We start from the raw sequence: 20,318 nt of genomic DNA on the forward strand, positions 1-20,318 counted from the left end.
AATGCGCTGAATATGAAAATATTATACAGTTCTTTGTTTAGTTTCTGCTTAAGTATGGTGAATGCCATTATAATATTCTGTTTAAATATGGTGAATGCCATTACAACGTTCTGTTTCAATATGCTGAATGTCATTATAATGTTTGGTTTAAATTTGGTGAATGCCAATAAAATATTCTGTTTAAATATGGTGAATATCTATTATTTATAAAGTTCTATTTAAATGTGGTGAATGTTATCATAATTTGCCGTTTAAATATGGTGAATGCCATTATAATGCTCTGTTTAAATGTGGTGAATGTTATCAGGGTGTTCTGTACTCAGATGTGATGACGACAGTTATTATCCTGCACGCTGCCATAGTGCGACTGGTATTCCAACCTTTAGTACTCAAATCAAAGCTTCTTATGATGGTCTTCCAGATAAAGACAATTAGCTTAATCAGCCGCAATAGTTACATCTGTATTCACTAGGAAATATTAAGCCCAAAGTTTTCAAAATTTATTTCAAACACACATTTATTTGTTAGGAAGGAAAGGTGAAAAGTCTTACCTGCCCGAGCAATGCCGGATACGTGTACCCTGATTGTAAAGATCTACACAACCTCATACACTACGCTGAACGTCTTGTCACGTGATCGGCAAATAGTGCTTGAAGAGACAAGTTTGGCAAACAACGTTTTCTGGTTCATAATGGGGGTTATCTGTCGTGGTTACAGAGCTGTCGGAAACTATCCAGGGGCAGCACTTCACAGAAACGGACCTTCCCCCAGGTATTAGCCATTGACCACGTGCGTCCCCCCACCACAACCTAACTAGATACGACATAGTTTGGAATGAGTGTCACATATACAGTTCCTAAAAAAACACCAGAACGTGACAGCAAGTGCATTTTATACATGAAATATACATGGGAACGTGACGTGGTTGATCCTATGGTGCAATCATAGCATCGTGTTCGAGGCAGACAATTCCATTATCTAATCCTTAGAATACAAACACAAACAAACCGCCTGTCTCTTGTAGAGCTGATCCTGTCCCCAGGCACCTAACACCCCTCCCAGTCCGCCATATAGGGGCTTCGTGTTAATGTGTGTTGACTTAATATCGTTTTTCCCACTCTCTAATCTGTCCGTATTTGTAATAACCCCATTCCACGTCCAAATGGCTTCATGTACTGGGTTTTTAGTATTTACACATATTCTTTAAGATAATACCCCAGGCCGTATCAATAACAGGTAGTGTGTGATGGTGGGGCAGGCCAGGTGTAAACGTTTCCCCAAACAGACCTGGGTTCGAATCCCCAACGCTCAGTACACGATACTGTTAAAAAAGTCATGTATATAAAGACTGCTTGGAGCAATACCTAAACAGGTGGCTTCACTGAACACCAAGCACATATGTAACAAGACCCTCCTTGTACGGATGCGGCACACTAGAGCTGTTGTGTATAGATGTTGCTATAACCTTTCGTATGGCTTCAGGGGCGGACGGGTAGCCTAGTGGTTAAAGCGTTCGCTCTTCACGCCGAAGACCAAGATTCGATTCCCGACATGGATACAATGTTAAGCCCATTACTGTGTCCCCCGCCGTGATATTGCTGGAATATTGCTAAAAGCGGCGTAAAACCATACTCACTCAATTGTATGACTTCACCAGGGGCTGTGTACAAATTGTATGACTTCACCAGGGGCTGTGTACAAATTGTATGACTTTACCAGGGGCTGTGTACAAATTGTATGACTTCACCAGGGGCTGTGTACAAATTGTATGACTTTACCAGGGGCTGTGTACAAATTGTATGACTTCACCAGGGGCTGTGTACAAACTACAGGCGCCCGTGATACCCAGACGCAGTGGCTGAGTTGGTGTAGCCATTATCGAGAGGTTCTGTCTAATTACAGGGTCAAAGTAATACCAAGGGGTACACAGCCAATGTCTGTTGATTTACAATACCTCTCGTCTACAAACTAGTCGATCCCAGAAGTCAGGTTCCTTATTGACTCGCGTGTCACAATAATATATATGTTTAAACTTTACACGATGTACGGCTTTTCCATTGATTGCCATTGTGCGATACTGAGACTCGGTTCGTAATCTCCATGTACATACTAAAACTGGAGTTCTGTGACAAACAAGCGGTTTGTGAATGTTTGAGTGACTTCCGAGCTAGCAATGTCTACAAAGTGGATTCTAATTCCTCCTGGATCATGAAGACCCTATTGGTCTGATGACCGCCTCCGTGGTCTAGTGGTAGAGCGTCCGCCCGGAGAGCGGAAGGTCCGGGGTTCGATCCCCGACCGCGTCATACCAAAAGACGTTAAAAGATGGTACTTGCTGTTACCCTGTCTGGCGCTCGGCTTTAAGGGACTAAAACTAGGACTGGTCGGCTCGGAGTGAGTATACTGTAAAAAAATCGGCATCAGTCCGGACTAGTATAAGCAGCCACACACACACAGACACAGACACACACACACACACACACACACACACGTGCATGTACGTCGCTATATAAGTGCAATACCCTTGGACGCGACGTTAAACCCCATTTCACCTCACATCACCTATTGGCCTGATCCAGGGTTCCTCCCGTACATAACACACGTGAGGGTTGTACACACTGATAACCTGTACAAATATCATTTTTAACAATTTTTATAATTATTTGTTTACAGTTAATAAATCATAAAAAAACTTAAGGCATATGTCAACACGTATGTCTGACGCCTGAAAACAAACCCGGAGACAGAGTTGAGTAAAGTGATGAGGAGTTTTGGTAAAATCCATAACAGTTGGTCGATGAATATTTATATATACAGCGAAAACATCTTGAAACACTTGACATCTACGATGAATGACATGATGTTGTCCTTGTGGTGTTGAGCAGAGGGGTCGATGCTGAGACTGACACTCAGTGTAAATACTTCGTGTCCCTGAATCCCGCCCCAGATCAAATCTCCTCACAAATACATGAACACCAATGAAACAAGGTTTCCTTTCAAATCGATCATTGAGAAACTTGAGTGTGGAGTTTTGTCATGGGAACGACATAGTGAGTCTGAGTGTAGGGCGCCCTTGAAGGGTTAAAAGAAAGCAGCAGGGGCGTGCCAATCACGACGTTTAACGACGTCCCCGTGGACACCTCAGGAATCCCCACGTTGTGACATTGACTTCAACTTGAGGAAATAGATTTATTGCATTGGACAAATATGCTATCACTATGTGCTATCAATGCACTGTCCTTCACAATTAGTATCTGTTAACATGTATCCACAAACTGTTTGTCTAAACATACATATACAAACTGTTTGTCTAAACATACACCCACAAACTGTTTGCCTAAACAAACATACACAAACCATTATAAACATACATATACAAACTGTTTGTCTAAACATACACCCACAAACTGTTTGCCTAAACAAACACCTACAAACAGTCATTATAAACATACATACAGAACCTGTAAATCGACGGATACATAACCAAACTGTTAGCCTAAACACGCGTACTGAATATGTTAGCCTAAACACACGTACCCAATCTGTTATCTTAAACATACAAACACAAACTGTTGGTGTCAACATGTACACACACAATCTGTTAGCCTAAACACATATACACAATCTGTTATCTTAAACATACAAACACAAACTGTTGGTGTCAACATGTACACACACAATCTGTTAGCCTAAACACACATACACAATCTGTTAGCCTAAACATACAAACACAAACTGTTGGTGTCAACATGTACATACACAATCTGTTAGCCTAAACACACATACACAATCTGTTAGCCTAAACACACATACACACACTGTTGGTTTCAAAATATACACGCAAACATTTAGCCTAAACACACATACACAATCTGTTAGCCTAAACACACATACACAATCTGTTAGCCTAAGCACACATACACAATCTGTTAGCCTAAGCACACATACACAATCTGTTAGCCTAAACACACATACACAATCTGTTAGCCTAAGCACATATACACAATCTGTTAGTCTAAACATACATACACCAACTGTAAGCCTAAACACACATACGCAATCTGTTAGCCTAAACATACAAACACAAACTGTTGGTTTCAACGTACACACGCAAACTGTTGGCATAAACACACATAATCAATATGTTAGCCTAAACACACATACGCAATCTGTTAGCCTAAACATACAAACACAATCTGTAAGCCTAAACACACATACACAATCTGTTAGTCTAAACATACACACGCAAATTGTTAGCCTAAACACACATACACAATTTGTTAGTCTAAACATACAAAGAGAAACTGTTAGCCTAAACACACATACACAATTTGTTAGTCTAAACATACTAACACAAACTGTTAGCCTAAACACACATAACAATCTGATAGTCTAAACATACAAATTCAAACTGTTGGTTTCAACGTACACACAAACAAAATCTGTTAGCCTAAACATACACACAAACTGTTAGCCTAAACGTACGTGAACCAATACTCTCCACGTATAAACTCACGCTAGTACTCTCAACATATGAACAAACAATCCTCAAAAGTGCAGATAATATGTGACGTACATGTTCGAACTATTTTGAAGGAACAAGATAGTCTCTGGCGTCCGTATGTAGTCAAACAGAGTTTGATATATGGTTAATGTAGGATTGATTCAGAAACCAACCAACCTGAAACGCGTCTTGGTGGTAGTCATCCGAACACAGGTCGCTGGTGTGTTGTGCTGACAAAGTGTTCAAACCGTCCACAGGAAACACGGTTCTCGTGGGTACGTCATGCTGGTGAGGGCGGCGGTCTCACTTAATAACCCTCCTTGTGTATGAATGTTATCTACCCCGCTGGTGATAAATTATACCAGCAAAGTGTTATTACTTTTTAATCTTTTCATGTTCTGGTGGATAAAGCAGGCTTTGGGCACGGTGGGGATAGAAGCCTTGGGTTCAAATGTAGCAGTAGGAGGGGTCTTGACGGGAGCTGCAGCCAGCTGGCACAGTCTACATGTTTCCATATGCCGATTATGAATGTGTGAGTGTGAGTGTGTGTGAGTGTGAGTTGGAGTGTCAGTAAATGCATGTGTCTGTGTGAGTGTGAGTGTGTGTGAGTGTGTATGTGTGTGAGTGTGAGTTTGGGTGTGTGAATGAGTGTGTGTCAGAAAAAGTGTATGTGTGACAGCCCAGCTAGCACACCTACATCGGGCCGACGTTGGCTTTACATCGGCAACCGCCGGCAATATCGGCATCGGCAAACTGCAGCGGTCCGCTGTCGGGCCAATGCTGTTGATTGGCACTGACATTGAACCTGATATATGATTTGATTTTGTTATGATAACATAAAAGAAATAACACATTTGTCGATTACAATGTGACAAACCTTAGATCAAATATAATTACGAACAATACAATAATTCTATTCGAACTCAAAATATTAACTTTATTATTATTTTTTAAATGAAATAGATAGAGCACATTCACTGACCATTTTTGGCTGCACATATACAACAGAAGGAGAATATACAGACGGGATTCGTCACATCTTACAATTCATTCAGCAAAATACAAGATGTTGGCAAAAGTTTGGAATATCGCGATCGGTTATGTTACGTTGGTCCAACGTTTTCACAACATGCTTCAAGGGAAGCTACTCTTGTAATAGAGGGCGCTGTTACTCACGCGCGTCTTTTCAAGCAGACGACGAAAGGATGATGCGTGGAGGGCTGAGGGAAAACCTATTTTGCGGTAAGTGTTTACTTCATTTCTGTATTTACGAGGTGTTCATTTCATTTTCAAACCTTACAATTTAAACGAGAAACAGTGTTCATTCAAAAGTGTCAACGTGAGTAGAGAAATCTAGGCCTGTGTGTTTTGGAAGTTCGAGACACACACTCCTGTCAATATTCTACGTCAGTGACCAAATCCGTGGAATATGTCGTGACACTGCATCCTCACTAGATTCTCTATTTATATTTTTTATACACCATACACATATTTCTAGCAAAACGCGAGGACAAGGGCAAATACATATCAAGACGGTATGTTTTATTTCCATGTAGTTTCAGCGATGTTCAACCAAAGAGTCGCAATCTCGGAGTAAGAGTATTACAGCGGCAAGCAAATGAATAGCCAAACAATTACTTACATTAGTATTTTTGAATGAACATTGCTTTATTTGTCATTGTCACAGGCGTATTTGTTAAGTGTGGGGATGGATGAGGTTAGGAAATTGATTACAAACTCGAATTTACAAATCAATGTTGTGATTGCTGTCAGCGCAAAAAGCAGTGAACATGATTTTCATAACGAGGCTTTCGGAAACTTTCAGCATTGCGATCCAGCTAATGTTCCTACTGATCGATGAACGGAGCTACACTGCCGAGTTCGGTTTTCGATCACCCAAAAGTTGAAATAAAAAAAAAGTAAAATTGATGTTTTTTAATGTCATAATTATTTGCGAATTTTGAACATTTTCTGGATAATGGGCGAAATGAAAGGACAGCTCTTATTGTAAACGACCAATGCGTATTACAGGTGTGGGCAATTTTATCAAGATCTACTTGGATACCTCACATAGACCTAGACCTATATATCGATCAGAAATCTTATACCGATGTATGGTATCTGTATCGATCGATTAAGGTTTTGAGATATGGCTAATTCAGAATGGATTTTATTTTTTTATTTATTAATCTTTTTTTTTGGGGGGGGGGGGGGGGGGGGGGGGGGTTGGTGGTAGTCTTATCTACTTAAGTAATTTATGATGTACATTTGTGATGAAATACTGAATTGTAAATTTAAAAAATGTACTATTTCAAAGGTATGATGCTAAATATATATTACAAGACAATTTAGAATGTCATTTATTTGATCAAAATTCAAATTAATTGTAAAACTTTGATGAGGAAGAATAGATACTTCAATACAGATTTTTCAGGACATTATCCATTGTAGAAAAATACCCAGAGCCTTGTTTCAAATTTGATTTATTCTAACTAAAGATATATTATTTCAGTTTATCATTATCCCTTTTCCTATGTTTACAAGCAATGAAACTGTGCATAAAATTACTTGTCCCCAATACTTTCCTGCTATTTTTGGCATACAAGTGTTTGTAATATGTACATACCTTTGTATCTGATCTTTTAATGATAAACGTTTATTTGCAGTTTTGGTTTACCATGATGTAATCTACATATTTTGGTATCATATAATAAATGAAATCTGTTTTGTGGTAACCAGACTTCACAGGATCAGTTCAATATTATGTCAATATGGGGATTTTCTCACTGTTTTTCAATGGATGCGGCTATAGCTATTAAAGTGAAACTACTTTCCCTTGGAAATTATTTCTGCTACATGGCTCCAGATAAGGACTGTATGTACAAGTGCAAATATACAAGATAAGATGTATGAATTAAGGAAAGGACCTGATATCTGTGTATGGCCAAAGCTTTATTTAAATGTTACTTTTATGTTTTGAGCAATATTCCCCTCAACCTCTTGACATCATCACCATAATAGCTTAGTGCCCACTGCTGCTATACAAACTTGATATATAATATTCTTATATTTCTATTTAAGAAAACCAGATGTTCAGCCATTGCCTATTGGCAAACATGGATGAGCTGAATGAACTCTTAGCAGCTTTTCCAAAATCGAGCAACTGAGAAAGCACTGGTGAGTGGATTAAATTTCTTTAGATGTATCAAGTATGGGAAATTTACTCCAATTTTGATTCATATAGAAGATTTTGGGTAGAAGATATCTTCAGCAACCCATGCTTGCCGTAAAAGGCAACTATGCTTGTCGTATGGGATGAGGCGACTAATGGGATCAGGAGGTGAGGCTCTCTGACTTGGTTGATGCATGTCATCGATCCCAATTGCATAGATTGATGCTCATGATGATAATCACTGGATTGTCTGGTCCAGACTCAATTTTTTACAGACCGCAGTCATATAGCTGGAATATTGCTGAGTGAGGCGTTAAACAACAAACCAAACAACTGATACATGTTTCTGCTTGAAATATTTATAAGCATATATTTAATATCATGTTTGCCCTATTAAGGGCCCCTGACACTTACTATGGTAATCTTCCAAATGAAATTTCATGCTGACTTACTTTTGATGGACATACAAGAGAGATTGCACACCTAAAACTGTTCTCCAGCAAGATTGGAGGAGGGGGGTTATCATGTGGTTATTGGGGATGTTTATTGGGCTAAATTAATAGGGTGATATGTCAATTATAAAATCTTTTTTAATTGACATAAGAAACAGATTAGGGATCTACCATGCAATATTGGGAGGGGTTATGTTATTTGCGTATATAATTACACATAATTCAATTTACTTATTTACACATATTATAAACTCATCAATTTACTTACTGGGATTCTGATAATTCTAGGGTGGGGCCTTCTGCTTTTAGCCCCTAAATTTGGAAAAAGGCTCACATTTTCAAATACAATGGGACATTTTAACATTGTGCTGTATGGGCAAGTGCAGGTGTACCTAGGGAATATATGAAATTGTCACATAAAGGGCCCATGGCAGAAAATTCCTTGAGTGAACCCTGTATTCATTAACAGGTGTCAATACTTAAAATAATATATTTACACATATGTAAGGTGGTGCATGTGAACAGGGTATTACTTATTCTATTATTCCATTATGTTATCAATAGCTTGTTTTGACACACTTGTGAAGTCCATTACTCGTAATTGTGGGAGTGCATGCAATGACTTATAATATGCATTTTTTGCTATCATTTGTAAACAGAAGCTGAGGAGGAAGCCTGCAGCTGGGCTCTTACAAGCCACTAACAAGTACATGGTGACCTGTGTAAAAGAATGGCTTCGAGTTCCAGGAGCAAGGCTTAGAAATGGCATAAGGAGGTGTAGATTGAGAATCTGCAAACAAGGTGCTGAATTGCAACGGAACAAAGAAATAAAAAAAGCTGGTGTTGACAACATATTTTTCACAGGGTTATGACCCTTGTTTTTGAACTTGGAACATATACTGCCAGCTTCTCTTGGACACTACTGAAGTTAATAAATGAAACTTTCCGTGCTTTTCTAAGGTACAAACTCCAGAAGATGGTTATAAGAACTTATTTTGTATGGAGTTATGGCCTTTGCTTCATGCTTTTTTAACTTGATGAAATAGGGGAGAAAAGTTTGTCTCGCAAACAAATTTGAAGCCACATAAATGAAATTTTGCAGGCCAATATGAGGGGTATATGTTTAGACTGTTTTAAAACTGGTTTTGAGAATATATGTTTCACATCTGCCTTGTTGCAGGTAGTAACACTGTTTTCTTGTAAATAATAATTAATTAATAATAAAGTTTATTATTCTATTTTGCTCTTTGTGTTTATTTATAAGTATTAACTACACATGTATTAGGGTACATAAAAAATAGTACTGTAACTAGTGTAATCATTTCGATTGTTTTGTATAGCTAGAAGTATTTATATTACTTACATTTGGTTTTCAAAGTATCAACTATGATAAAAAAATATTATCTTTTTAAAAATTCAGTATTTTTAGTTTTACCTTTTATCTTTGTAACTTTAACATCACAACTAGTTGCAGCTTTTAGAAATATTTAGTTTTATGTACCCTAACACTACAATTGGAAAAGTTCTATTGTGGCATCATTTACATGAAATATTAACATGAGATGTTGTCAGTTATGACTTCTGATGACATCGGCCCATTTTAGACAATGGCAGATGGCAGATGCTGCGCTGATAATTGTTGTTGACATTGGGCCGATGTCCATCCGATGCTGATTCCATAACAGTTGCCTATTTCTGGCCGAAGGCTGGCCAGATAACTATTTACGACGTTGTGCCGATGTCGATCTGATGAGCAAAACTTCATCGGCCCGACAATGTTTGCCGTCGCTGAGCCAATGCTGGGCCAGTGCATTGCCGATGCAGGGCCGATGATGTTTGCCGGCGTTGGGCCGATGTCGATCCGATGAGCAAAACTTCATCGGCCCGACGATGTTTGCCGACACTGGGCCGATGCTGGGCCGGTGCAGTGCCGATGCAGGGCCGATGACGTTTGCCGACGTTGGGCCGATGTCGATCCGATGAGCAAAACTTCATCGGCCCGATGCAGTTTGCCGACGTTGGGCCGATGGTGTAGCCGACGTTGGGCCGATGCAGGGCCGATGATGGCATGCTACCTGGGAGTGTGTGTGTATGTGTGTGTCTGAGTGTGTGTGTGTGTGTGTGTGTGTGTCTGAGTGTGTGTGTATGTGTCCTCGCATTTGTGACATCGTGAGGACCAAGAACAAGTAGAACACCAACGTTGTGAGGACGTTTTCAAAATAGAGGACTTGCACCCCAGTCCTCGGATTGACATTGCAGATTTGGCATCAGTGAGAGCCCACATGTTTGTAGCATCAGTTTTAGGACAGTCCTCAGATTGGGGTATTTTAAGACTTTCGTTACACACCCACCATGCGCTAAACACACTTTACTCGCTCGAAAACGTGTACGGAGATGTGCTTAACCCTCAGCCAATCATATTTGCTTCCTGTACCTAGAACCAATCAGAGACGATCTTACTACCATCCAATCAATTGTGTCGAAAGGCAACATTACTAACACAAAACACTGCGTGCAACAATAATAATGATGAAGACAACTGCGACCTCGCTGTAGGGAGCTGTTTTCCCCGCGTATTAAGCCCTCCATTTGCCGCCAAAGGTAAGTTTGTGTTTTTATCTTTTTTGAACTGATTGAAACAGATTTCAAAGACATTGAGTGATGTACCATCAACTTTATTGCTATTTGGTTCCCAGTGAGATTTCATTAAATGCCTAGAATATTGCTCCAGTAGACAATTTGAGGTGTCGGATTTAGCCGTTTTATGGTTTGATTGCATTGTGTTTTACAATATCACCGAGGCATTGCGTTGCTATCACTATTGTCTCAAGTATAACCTGCATGTTGATGCTTATTTTAGAAACTGCCCCGGCGAGCTTCCACGTGCATTTGTTTGAAGGTGACTGTTGAGTTATCAGTGATTATTAAGGCTGCATCATATAAAAGCTATTCAGGGACTGGAAAGCACTAAGTCGAAATGTCTTCATGTCCCTTGTACAAATTTAACATATTTATGAAATTCGCCTCCCAATATGCACGTCGGTCGATATGATTCTTGGGGGAGTAGTGCACTTTACCGGGCGCACTTTTTCAGATCCAGTTAGCGCTGTGGGGGCTCGAATGCGTTAATTAGCCGACGCTCTACCACTGGACCACAGGCGCTATCACATGTAATCAGTGCTCGTTTAACGGGTCATTAGAATCCCCATTGACATGCATGCGTAATCAGTAAACAATGAATTGCGCATGTGTGTGACGTCACGGTCCGCGCTCCCATTCATCTTTTCTTGAAACCACACCCACAATTGTTTTTGTCAACATGACCGACCAATGGGATTAACCGGATTAACACTTGAAAAGGTAAGAATTTATGTGTAACCCTTGCCCAAAGCAGGCTAACCCTAATGACCGAAAACAGTTGTTGGATCGTAAAGACATGTAAGTTTCCCTGAGACCGAGAACGGGTGATTGATCGTAAAGATGTGTAAGTTTCCCTAAGACCGAAATGGGGTGTTTGATTGTAAACATGTGTAAGTTTCCCTAAGACCGAGAACGGGTGTTGGATCGTGAATCGAGAATCACCAGAGCATCAGGCACGGTAACGGTATAACGAGACAGCGGTGGCACTATAGCGCGGTAATTGAGCGGATGGTAGAGCTCGGGCTGCGCCCGGTTAACTGCATTGTTGCCATTCTTGGAAATATCATTACAAGTATGATGTTTTATATTGTATAAAGAAAACCCTTTACCAAATGTTATGTACCTCACATGGCATGCATTTGCAGATGTTTGGGTGTATCTATCTACATGCACATTTTGGCATTATAAACATGGGAAACCTCAACTGTGATCGAGGGCCTAATCCTGTAGCACGTCATTGTGTGGTATACATGTGGAAACCTTGAGGTTAGATAGGTAGATGTTATCAAGTAATCAGAGAGCTGATTTGTCAGTTACATTACATTGTATTTGCCTGTTAACCCTATTATAACTACAGTCAAGTCCCTTTTATCCAACAATCGACTTCTTCCGACACAAATGATGGGAACCGATTACAATCATTACATCAGTGTTGATTAACAGTTCACACACTCCGATCCCAACACACCTAATTTGCAACGGATTGCTAATATCACCCATAAATCAGTCTTGTTAATCCAACGGTGTCTGACCGCCCTAAATCTGAGAACACATCTGAATCATTCATTCATTCATTCATTCATTCATTCATCTGCATCGTGCATAGACTCACTGCCAATTAGCTGTAAGTTGATAATCTTGTGGTCTGTTTAAATTAATTTTATTTTTGTTTGGTGCATTTGGTGTATTTTTACTCTTTCCGAATAACTGATTTATACCATAAAGCGTATTTCTACTAATGTATTTCTGTATGCCTCGTTCATATCATAAAACAGTGTGCATTCACGGCTAATCCATAGATTTGGCGATTGCTGTACCAACAGCTGAATTATGACTTTCCCGGGAATATCTGAGCGTTCCCGGTCCGTAACCGTGTGACTGACCGTGTGTTCACAGCCCTGTATTTTGACGCTAGACGAACCGACTAGTGGCTGCAAATTGCAACCAAATGTCCTTATTTCAGTACATGGAAAAAGTTTCAGTCAGTTTCTGTTATAACGCGAAGAGAGGGAATCAAAACAATCAAAATAGATCTTTCCCATCGACTGATTGTACCAGTTATCGTCATCATCTAAAAAAACATGTGCCACATGATCATGCGCACCTCTTCAGTTATGCAAATCACATTTTTCATGCAGTTTTTGTGGTTTACAGATGGTAGAACAAGAATCATGTTAAATGACTAGATGATGTGCCGATAATGTCAATATATGTAATAAGTCATCCAGACAATAGTACATATGAACACGCCTTGATTATGTTAGTGTGATAAATGCGCAGTAAGTAGTGGCTCTATTTTCATTAAAATGTGGAATATTAAATTATGTTTGCAATATCATTATCAGTGAATGATGGAATAAACAATATGAATAATTGCTTTTATGATTTTATTACATCATGCTTGTATCGTTATCTATCGTGTAGTTGTCACTGTCCAATTTTAGATCATGACCGTTGATAATACTAAATTTTGTTTATCCGACATAGTCGTTAATCCTACATAATCTTATTGGATTCAATAGTGGGGTCATGGTTGGCCCAGTCACCTAAGGCGCCACAACTTCCTATTACATCCCTTTCCTGCCTGGAACCACTGGTCATGTGATTGAATCCCAGATTCATCCTGAATATGTTCTGTCAGAACCAGAACCATGCTCGTGTGTTTCAATAAAGTGGCAAACATTGGAACCTGCATGACTTTCAGCTTTCCTCCCACATCAAGTTGACCACACTGATATGAATGTTACCCTGTTGAAATGGCTTTAAAGCCCACTCACTCACCATGCTCCCTGTGAATGTCTAGGGAAATACCTTTTAATTTTAGGATTAACTTTATTTCTATATGTATTTGAGTTGATAAATATACATATTTACTGAAGGGTCTACTATCATGCGATTAACCAGATATCTCTCTTGTAAGATCCAACTTTCTCCATTTTTAGATGCCACTAACTCTGAGGTCACAAGGTAGTGACTCTGTCACACCTCATCAAGATGCTGTTGAGCATTGTATGACCCGAGTGGACAAAGAAGACTTCACTGTTCGCTTTATTAGCCAATATAAAGGTATGGTACCCTGATTAACACCAACACTTGAATTACCCTACTATAATTTATATGAAGAGAAATGTTGCAATGAATTTCAAAATATAATATTGATGCTGCAGTATGGAGTTCTGTAAATATAAGCCAATTTTGCAAAAAATACAACTCTGTTTTTGTTTTTTGACATAATTGTAAAATTTCTTCCACTACTAGGACAAGGCGTGTTTACAACAAAACACTTCCAGAGGGGTGACTTTCTGTTGGACTACATAGGGCAAACCTTGTCTGCTGTTGAGGGGGAAGAGCGCTTGACTTGGCCTGATGTGGGCAGTTTCTTATTTTTTGTGAACAAGAATTTGTGGTAAATTTGTTATTTTTGGATCACCAGAATTTATGCATAAATTTGAGTAGCAACGCTAAAAAATAAAATACATGTATGTTGAATGTTTTGGTTAGCATGGTTAGTTTTCATCCAAACCAAAAATATACACCTACAGTATTTTGGTTAATTATAACATTTGTTTATGAATATAATCAATTCACTTTATGAGTTTTTAGCTGATTCAGATTTCATTGGCCGATACTTTAATTTCAATATTGATGCAACTGACAGCAGATGCTATGGTAAATTCGTGAATGACAGCATGACAGAAAGGAGAGCCAATGCCTTTATGAAGCCCCTTTACCTTCGAGACAAAACGCATTTGTGTTTGTTTGCCAAGAGGGATATTTCACCAAACGAAGAAGTCACATACTATTATGGACCCACAGATGAACAGATGTACTGGAGATTGGTAAGCTATTTTTAAAAACCTAAGTGATGTGTTTATCTGCCATCTGTGTATGTGGGGAATGCTTTTTATATAAGCGTGGCTCATGTCAAGGGTTAAAGTGAGGGGTTACACAACATTCTGTTGTTCCCATAACAAAAAATAATTATCCTATTTTGATGGAGCTTGACATATTATAATGTATAGGCCAGTGTCCCAAGCTGATTAGGTTTTTGGGGTTAAAGGTGAAGGTCACAGTTAAGGGTATTGTGAAACATTGGTTATATTAGTCACTTTCTCAGGTACTTGACTGTTGCTTCTACTATCACAAGACTTTATATTTGGATGCATTGAAATTAGGCCTAACCTAAGCATTAATTTACGTAGAGTTAATGCCACATTAATATTTGATTAAATGTTTAAGTCATCGAAATGAAAAGTTTTTAAATAATGGTTTAAAAGTGAAAAGACATTCTAGAATGGCACTGTGGGTTGAGTGTTATTTTCAAGCAATTATCATTATCAATTATGATTATAACAAACAGGCGTACACATACACACAAAAAAGTGGTTGGAAAATGTAGGAAATGCCCTATTTTTGGTTTAATTTGCACTAACGAGAGGAATTACTATCCCCTCTCTCGTTGTTTGTCTGCAGTACCTCCCTAGGAATACTGAAAACCTTTCTATGTACATTTCTATTGAAACCCTGGTCATACAACATGTACAAGGCTATATCAACCAAATCGGGTTGCAGGACATTTTTAAGGAATAGGTGTCCCTTACATCAAGTTTTGATTGAAAATGGATGGTTCTTATGATAGATTACTTGTAGGACAATACCCATGATACATCAGTTTCATTATTCTCAAGGTTTGACACATATAAACAAAGAATATCTGTGTGACAAGATTGTTTTAATGTCTTTTATGTGTTGATGTTATTAGCTGTTGGCTTGAAAGGCCTCAAATAGCTTTTAAGTACATTATAAAACTGTAAAGTACATTGTGAACAGAAAAGGTTTGTCAAGGGCTTTCTCGGTTATTGTGGTGTCCATCAACACTTTTCTAGTGTACTCCAGCTTTTCATTTTTATGGCTGTTGGTCCTTAGGTCCATTAACTTTTGAATCTGGATTTCAAACATGGTCTCAGGACAACAATTGCTCTCATTAGACTAAAGATTTGATAATACTTACAGGTAAACTATTTCAGTTTTGATCAAGTGGATGATTAAGACACAACTTGCATTAGAGAAGAACTTGTGAGAAGCACTGCTTCTGTCAGTATTTATTCAATATATTGTTACAGGGCAAACAGCCAGAACAGTTTTATGACACAGGTAACATGGATATGACAAATGAAAATTTTACATGATTTAAATTTTATCCATTTGCTTTAAATTTTGTTGTTTGTTGGAATTGATCTTCCAATGTTGCGGGCGGAAAATCTTTGCATGAACCCTTGTTATTGTTGTCACCTTAGTAATTTTGTTTGGTTGTTTGAAGTTTGTTGTTAATGTCTCACCGTGCTAACAAGTATGATACATCCAGGTTAACTTGGTTATTCTGCTGCATTTTCTAAATATGAAACAAATTTAGTTAGAGAGAGGACAGCGGTAGAAACTAACATTTTTAGCCCACTAGTCTTTATAATGGTAACATATAGCCAAACCTTTAAAAATGGCAAATTGGGCAGTTTGGCAAGGACTAGGGGACTAGTGCCAATTTCTCACGCTGGAGGACATTGCCATTTGGAATTTGAAATGCTATTTTAACATGCTGAAATGAAACCTTTATTTACAAGTTATACTTCTTCAAAACTGCTGCAAATAGTACTGGAGTGTGCATGCACTTCTTTCAGCATGAGTTTTTTATATGAGACCAATAAACGTGTTAAATCTATATGTACATGGTTCGCATGAACCTTGATAAGTACTTAAATTTCAGTGTCAGTCTACTGATAAGGAACTGTTAAAATATTATTTACAAATTGGTCCTCTCTTTAATGGTTGTTAGTTGTTAATAGTGATATTTATAACTTGGCACCTTAAGATATATGTGCATGTTTTATTCTATGGAAACATTCCACATTTCAGAAACCCCCGATAGACCTCCTGTTAAAAGACCACCAATCAGTCCAGTTCATACCTCTATCTGTACTTCAGTAGAAACCCCAGACAGACCTGTTGAAAGACCACCAATCAGTCCAGTTCATACCTCTATCGATACTTCAGGAGAGACCCCCGACAGACCTGTTGAAAGACCACCGATCAGTCCAGTTCATACCTCTATCGGTACTTCAGTATGCTGTTCTGCATCACTCAACCTGCTTCAAGACGCAGCCAGACCAGGTCCTATTGACACACGTAAGTTGACTATACTATACACACATAACTCCAGTTATCATCTGGTATTTTATCATTTTAGCTCTTCTGTCCCGCAGCGGTAGCCGTAAACCTTTCACGCTTTCTACTTATGAAACCGCTTGATAGATTGAGGTGAAATTGTGTGTGTATCTTTGTCACCCACAAGGGTGTTCAACTTTATTCAAGACATGAAAATGACAATTTCCATATGACAATCTTTGATTTTCTGCATAAAAAAACCTTAGCCCTGGTGATTTGTTGAAGACATTTTCACCACTTTTGCAGATTATCTTCATAATTAGGTTCTGAAATTAGGCCAAATCCACTTTCAAGTCTTCCTAATTGACCAAGTGTCTCTAATACCTGTAAATATAAACTGAATCATGTGAATTGAACCACACTTTGCCTTTAGATTGTGTGTGTCATTGTCCATATATATTCTACCATCTTCATAAATGTTTGATGTCATTTGATTAGTTCAATTTGAAGCTGGGCTAACTTTTAACATGGCCTTTGGGGTTATTATTGCAATGTGTGTGTTTAGTCCAAACCATTTATTTATTGTGCATATTAATCATTTGTCTTCTGATTGGCTTAATTTGAAATAAGGCCTACTTCTAGAAATGGGGACATAGTGGGATCAAACTTAGCCTTTGGGTTTATAATGACAATGTCTCTGTGTATACCTAACAATATTTCCATATTGATTTGGTCAAATGTCATTTGCTCATGTCGCTTGGCTGAATTATAAATGACTCCGACTCTTATAAATACATACGGAATTGGACCAACTTTGGCTTTAGGTTTAACATGTTTAATATTTCCATGTCTCTCTATTTTTCTCGACCATATGCATACAGATTATTTAGGTCAACTGTCATTTGATTGGCTAATTCGAAACAGGACTAACTTCTATCAATGGGGACCAAATTGAAGCATACTTGGCCTTTTATCATAACAATGTGTTCATCTAAATGTTTGCATACTTGTGCATGGTTAACTGCATAGCCTTTGGGACTATTTTCCTTTTTAAAAGGGTTTAATGAGGAATGTGTATTGCATTTTGCACATTAACATATACTTGTGCTCTATGCTGTTTTGAAATAATTTCCATTCCAGAAACTTCTGACATGGGCGAGGCATCTCCAGTGGTTCATACCACTATCCTTCTGTATGCTGTTTGGAGGCATGTTCAGAGTCTTCAGATTCTGATGTCGTCACACGAAACATAAGGAAGACTATACCTTTGATACAGTCTGCTAGTGAAACTTGCATTTCCAATTCTATGTCTGAAGACGATGACTTGTCTGATGTGTTTCTGATGTTACATGCTCAGCCTACGCCAAATAGCAAGCAGGAGGTTTGTGTGAGTATTGCAGACGGTACAACAGACACTAAAGTCAATTCAAACCCCAAACAGTCTGTGACTGTGTCAAAATCCACAAACACTTCAACTAAACGTGTTTGGGATAAAGTGAGTGCATGTGTGTATTGCCAAAGAGTCTATGCTAAGTTACCACGACACATGGAACAAAAACATAAGGATGAAATTGAAATTGCTGCCATCTTAAGTTTCCCACCGAAATCTGAACCAAACATCTTGCATGGAAGCTTGACGCCCTTGGATGAAACCCAAATCTTGACTAGATAAATTATGCTAAGACACACAAGAATACATGAAGATATGATAGATATATCTTGGGTGGGTGTGCCACCACTTGCAGGACTGTCACTCTCTGGGACAGGTGTTTTAAAGTCCTTAACATGCTCAGTGTCCATGTCCTGTGTCTCATCAACCTCAGTCTCTACTGCCTCTGAAACAGCAAACCATATGTTCTAGTGTGTGCATTCTGGGACTTGTTCTATAAAGTCAACGGCTCTGAATAATAACTGATTAATATAATGCTGCTAACTGACTGGTACCTTAGCCATCTAATGTAAATAAATATGAGATGTACGAGTTGTGGTAGTAGTTAACCACTAATCATGATAACTGAGGAAAGTAGGGTGGTGATAGTGTGAGAAGATCACTGGAAGCAATGGATCAGATACACTGGGGTTTTCCAGAAAAGTATCAATCATTTGTTACTCCAAGTAGTAGACTGGCACCCCTAATGTCACCAGTTGACCTCATGCAAATTAAAGATGAAATTTAAAATTATGAATTGAATATTTACCATCAACATCCATCTGTATCTCTTCTAATGATTTTCCTGCAAAGTTTTGAATTGTCCCTTTCTCGAGTTCAATTAAGATTTTGCTGACCTTTGCTATCTGGATGCTATTTTCTGGTAGATGGTAGTACTCTCGGTGGATCCTGATATCATGCCCCAGAAAGTGTGCTAAAGTGTCCAACTCATGGTCCTTCAAATTCAGTATCTGGGATACAGTGGCTACATGTTTCCTGAGTGACGTGGAAGTCAAAAGCTCAGGTGATTTTGCGTTGCATTGAATACTGAACTTCCTCAACACATCAGCACTTCTTATGGGTGACCGACTCTCACCACCACGAGCAAAGAGATACTGGTTTTCTTTATTTATCTTGAGAGCATCTCGATATTTGTTCAAACATTCTATTTTTTCCTTGTGACGATCTGACAGAAGCACAGCAACAGGTCTTCCTCTTTTCCCCCGAATTTGTACTCGAGATATCGTGTGTGTCAATTCGCGTTCAAACGATGAGAGAGATTGCGCCACTTCTTCTTGCAACCTGTCATCAGCCATCATTCTGTCAGTGTACTGCCTCAACTCCATTCGTTCATTCCCCTCCCCTTCTCCTGTTGAAAAGCACAAGCTGTGCAAGTACAACTTCTGCTAAAGCTCTCCATGTATCTTGACACGGAAACGACTCAAGTGATTTGAAGAGTAGATCACCTTTCTCCTTCAGAAATTGGTTGACCTTCTTGACATCTTCTGCTCGGGGTATTCTCTTCGGATTGTTCAACTTCCTGACATGCAGAGTCTGCAAAGCTAAGCTAGAAACAGCACTGTTCCATTCACTTTCACACAGGTCAAAGAAACCCTCTGCCTCCTTTCTTTTCATCTTGTCATCTACAATTAGAGCTGACGCTTTAACAATCTTGGCACACTTTTTTAGGGAGTGTCCTAGTTTCAAGGCCAATGATCTTATGTCATAAGAGCCCTTTTCTGCATTGAACTTCAAAGTGTGTTGCACAGCTTTAACAACATCCTTGAACATTGTGGGTTTCATACAGTCAGAAAGTCCAGTAACTGCCTTATTAATCTCCCGCATTTTCAGCAAGAATCTTCCCAACTCTCTCATTTTCTGCCTCACATACAGATATTGATGAGAATTGTTTGTACATGAACTGAAAAGTCTGGATCCAAACTGAACAATTAAGTCATCATT

The 20,318-nt window shown here is 38.8% G+C and overlaps 1 protein-coding gene and 1 pseudogene across 1 annotated transcript; one reads left to right on the plus strand and one right to left on the minus strand.

Moving 5' to 3' along the window:
- Window positions 1-13,710: 13,710 nt before the first annotated feature.
- On the plus strand, window positions 13,711-18,599 carry LOC139458075 (uncharacterized; annotated as a pseudogene).
- Window positions 18,600-18,753: 154 nt separating this feature from the next.
- On the minus strand, window positions 18,754-20,201 carry LOC139458076 (uncharacterized). The gene is made up of 3 exons (XM_071239385.1): window positions 19,823-20,201; window positions 19,133-19,725; window positions 18,754-18,762 (listed from the first exon to the last, which is right to left on the minus strand). The coding sequence occupies exons 1-3, from the start codon at window positions 20,199-20,201 to the stop codon at window positions 18,754-18,756; spliced, it is 981 nt and encodes a 326-aa protein (XP_071095486.1).
- Between the last annotated feature and the right edge of the window lie 117 nt (window positions 20,202-20,318).

Source organism: Haliotis cracherodii, unplaced genomic scaffold (genome assembly GCF_022045235.1).
Source record: "Haliotis cracherodii isolate W230 unplaced genomic scaffold, xgHalCrac1.p SCAF_12, whole genome shotgun sequence".
Taxonomy (NCBI): domain Eukaryota; kingdom Metazoa; phylum Mollusca; class Gastropoda; order Lepetellida; family Haliotidae; genus Haliotis; species Haliotis cracherodii.

Bases quoted from the DNA above. Each gene is read 5' to 3' on its own strand.
- LOC139458076 (XM_071239385.1), bottom strand. From the start codon at position 20,201: ATGCGGGAGATTAATAAGGCAGTTACTGGACTTTCTGACTGTATGAAA. The intron at 19,726-19,822 runs GTGATCTACTCT...GCTTTTCAACAG, and splicing joins CCAATTTCTGAAGGAGAAAG to GAGAAGGGGAGGGGAATGAA.